The sequence below is a fragment of the Camelina sativa genome, unplaced genomic scaffold, assembly GCF_000633955.1.
Source record: "Camelina sativa cultivar DH55 unplaced genomic scaffold, Cs unpScaffold00777, whole genome shotgun sequence".
Classification (NCBI taxonomy): domain Eukaryota; kingdom Viridiplantae; phylum Streptophyta; class Magnoliopsida; order Brassicales; family Brassicaceae; genus Camelina; species Camelina sativa.
In genome coordinates this window covers 11,714-15,982 of record NW_010921905.1, presented here as the reverse complement: position 1 = coordinate 15,982, position 4,269 = coordinate 11,714, and the positions used below count along the sequence as shown (strand labels likewise).

At 38.1% G+C, this 4,269-nt stretch overlaps 1 protein-coding gene and 1 pseudogene across 1 annotated transcript; both read left to right on the top strand.

The window, feature by feature from the left end:
- The first annotated feature begins 2,076 nt into the window (after nt 1–2,076).
- Nucleotides 2,077–3,117, top strand: LOC109131612. The gene has a single exon (XM_019242782.1). It carries the CDS (start codon nt 2,168–2,170, stop codon nt 2,951–2,953), a length of 786 nt encoding a protein of 261 aa, XP_019098327.1. The 5' UTR covers nt 2,077–2,167; the 3' UTR covers nt 2,954–3,117.
- LOC109131611 lies at nt 3,029–3,683 on the top strand (annotated as a pseudogene).
- Nucleotides 3,684–4,269: the final 586 nt, after the last annotated feature.

Here is a 4,269-nt window from a genome sequence, read left to right as displayed (position 1 = left end):
GGGCAAGGTGTCTCTTTCTGGCATGATAAGTGGTCGACTTTGGGTTGGATATAACGGGCGTTCGAGGTTGTATTGATATGGGAATCCCACTAGATGCAACTGTTGCAGAGGCTTTACTCCACAGAAAACGAAGACACCGTGTGGACTATCTCAACCAAATAGAGATGGCTCTAGATGAGATACGTTCACTTGGGACAACTTCTGCAGCTGACATAGTCTTATGGAAAGGGAAAGGAGGTCGGTTCACAACAAGAGAGACATGGCTGCAGCTACGGGAATGTCATGATAAAAAAGACTGGGTGACAGGGATTTGGTTCTCGCAAGCGACACCAAAATACTCTTTCATTGCTTGGTTAGCCACATTGAATAGGCTCTCCACAGGTGACCGTATGCAATCCTGGGGAGGAAATTTCACCACATCATGTGTTCTCTGCTCGTGCTCTCTAGAAACAAGGAACCATCTGTTTTTCTCCTGTCCCTTCTCAATAGAAATTTGGACAGGCCTAACATCAAATCTTCTACTCAACAGATTTTCCACATCATGGGACCACATCCTCTCTCTACTCACGGACGCCACGCAAACCCCTATCACTTTATACCTCTTGCGCTACACTTTTCAGGCCACAGTCCACACTATATGGAAGGAAAGAAATGGCAGAAGACAAGGAGAAGGCCAAACCCCTGCTTCCCTTTTCATCAAATTCCTGGACCGGCATGCCAGAGACAGACTGCTCTCCATCTACACTCAAGGAAACGGCAAATACACGGCTGCAATGGAACAATGGCTCGTTTCAAGATAATTTTTTCTTTTCTCATTGTCTTTAGTCTCAGNCCGTTGACTTAGACACGACGACCTCACTCATGCGATTCGTACTATCTAGTACTTTGGTATTAAAAAAAAAAAAAAAAAAAAAAAAAAAAAAAAAAAAGTAATTCTGGAATTTAATTATTAAATGTTTTAGGTAAATTTTGAATATTATAGTAAATTTTTATTTTTCTCATTGACAATATTTTTTTAAATAAGTGGTATATTTTGATATTGTATGATTTGAATAAATAAAGTGTATTATTGATATTTTGGAAATTTGTTTGTTATATATGTATTTTTGGAGAGAATTTTAAAAATACATCTTTTTCAATACTACTTTTCACAAATACCAGTTTAAAAAACTTTATTAAAAAAATTTCTTAGAAGTTCTTATAGTATTATAATTATTACATAAACTAAAATAAATTAACATAACTAATAAAACAATTTGCACATATGGACGAGATATTACCTAGTTAATTCTGAAATTATAGAATAGCACGTACTTCAGGATATGCAAATTTTAAAGAATGAATGAAAGACAAGAACTAGTTATATATACTAAACTAGTTATTCTAATACTTAACTAGAAACATCGTAAAATTTTTAAATACTAACATATACAGATTATTTTGTAGTGTCGCACATGCTAAATTCAAATTATTCTTTGTTAGTATCTTTTTCTTTTCTTAAAATTTTAATATTTCTGGAAAACCATAGGATTCCAAAGTGCTCTTTGGTCTTCGAGTCTTCGCCAACAGCTTTCACGTGGTGTGGCGTTAATTTATGTAAAATACTAATTATTTAATAAGAATATTAATTGTTAATTGTTGTTATAGCAAGAAGAACTAATCCATTTTTATGGACTACTTTAACATTTGAGGAAAAAAAAATACACCACTCTAAACCATCACATCAGAGAGCTCGGAAATTCTGAAAATCAAATCACCATGAAAAAAGTAGAGGTACCAATTCACAAACATCCTTTATTGCCTGTTACTCGCTTTGATTTGAGTTGGTGTGACGCATGCTTGCTTGGTAACTATTACATATACGGAGGCTACCGTTGCAATGAGTGTGAATCTGCCTTTCATAAAGATTGTGGTGAGTCTCTTTCAGTAATCAACCATTCTTCTCATCCCAACCATCCTCTCAAGCTTCGTTTAAGTCTTGAATCAGTCGGTGTGGAACTAAGTTAAGCAATGGTTATTTCTGTTCAATGTGTGACTTTAAGTTGGATTTACGTTGTGCCAATGAACCAGCTCCACTTCTTACTCTTGATAACTCCGGTGTACACGATTATCCACTTGAGCTTTTGAGTGGAACAAAGCTTGACAGTTTCACCGACGACAAAAAAAAATGTGCAAGACGTGCGACTTGACAGTGTTTAGTCCAAAATTAGCTTATAAATGTTATCAGTGTGAAGTGATCTTCCATGAGGAATGTGCAAAGGTTTTCCCAGAAGCACACCACACTTCCTACCCGCAACACCCACTTAAGCTACTTATAAATGAAGCACCAGATTACACCGATAAGGAATGTCTTTTATGCGGGTTTGAGTTTGAGGAACAACTTCACAACCACCATTGTGATGTTTGTAACTTCAGCATATGCGGAGAGTGCATGAAGAACCCACCACCTCTTGGTGTTGTAAGTCCATCAACCCATGAACATCAACTCCATCTTATTCCAAGACGTATTGCTTTCACGTGCAATGCTTGTGGGAAGCAAGGTGACCGAAGCCCTTGTTTCTGTGTTCAATGCAATTTCATGATTCATCAAGAGTGTATCGATTTACCCCGTGTCATAAACATCAATCGCCATGATCATCGTATCTCTTACACCCGTCGTCTTGGACATGGAAACTGGACATGCGGAGTTTGTCGTAAAAAAGTGGATGGATTCCATGGAGGGTATTCTTGTTCCAAATGTTCAAACTATGTTGTTCATTCAAGATGTGCAAGGAGAAAAGATGTATGGGATATGATCGAACTAGAGGGGACGCCCGAAGAGTCTGAGGAAACTCCATTCGTCGTGATTAATGATAACACCACAAAACATTTTAGCCATGATCATAACTTACTAATCAACATGGATGGGAGGATTTTATATGAAAGCACACTTTGTCAGGCTTGTGTCTTCTAGATTTGTTCATAACCGTTCTACAGTTGCGAGCAATGTGATTTCATTCTCCACAAGAAATGTGCTAACCTTCCTCGGAAGAAACGTCATATGTGCCACAACCAACCATTCACACTAGACATGTGTACTGAATGGAAAGATGAGAGGTGTCATCATTGTCTTCAAAATTTCACCGGTTTCAGGTACAAGTCTCGTAATTCTTGTTATAGTTTAGATGTGAGATGTGGTTCAATTTCAGAACCATTTGAGCGTGAAAGCCATCCACTTCCCTTATACTACTCTAAAAAAATGTCTAAGTCTTGTGCTGCATGTGGGGAACAGACTACTAGAGATGTATTTAGTTGTGATGATGAGTGTGGCTTTAGTTTGCATTATAAGTGTGCTAGTTTACCACAAAGGGTAAATAGGCATAGGTACGACGATCATCCTCTTTTCTTGTCGTATGGTGAAAGTGAAAACAATGTCAATGGAGATTATTGGTGTGAAGCATGTGAAACAAAAGTGAATCCGGAGAAATGGTTTTATACGTGCAACGACTGTGGGATCATATTGCATATCTCATGTGTCGTGGGAGATTTCTCATATATTATGCCAGGTTCGGTAAATAAGCTTGAATGTAGAAGTGGTATCCAACACCTCTATTTGTAGACCACTTTGTAAAGGTACAAAGAACCACAGTTCAATCAACCCGCTTGGAAACGCTCCAAGCAAACGCTTTTATTCAATCTTATAAAAAATTATGTTGGTTACAAGAAATGAACCTAAGCCTACTCTCTTGTCTATCTAGCACAACACCCTGTGTAGATCTAAAAGAGTAAAACAACACACTCACCTTCTAAGCCTTTTCGATAATGCTTGAAGGTTTACAAATCTCACAACTTTATCTCCACGAGTGCTAACTCTTTTTGCGGCTAGCCCTCGTCACTTTATAACCCACAAAACAATCTCTAACCTAGATCTTTTGTGAATCCTAACTAAAAAGAAATATTCCTTGTTCCTAGGAATTATCCTTCCTTATCTCTTCTACGAAAATATACTCTCAATAACTTCGAGTATATCTCGATCTCCTCTTCCTTCTTTCTCACGCATCTTGTCACGGCGTCCCATAATCTTTCACCACGTCAGCCCATCTGCCACGTCAGCCTATCAGCACTCTGAGACACTTCGCAGGCTCTTCAGAGCTCTGATGCACTTTCAATCTCCCCCTTTTTGACTGAATCTTGCCACACAAGTACCCACTGCATCTAACCTGAAAATGCACAGACAACACCAGCCAAGACAAAAACACAACCGTACTTGCAAAATATTCCAGCATTCAA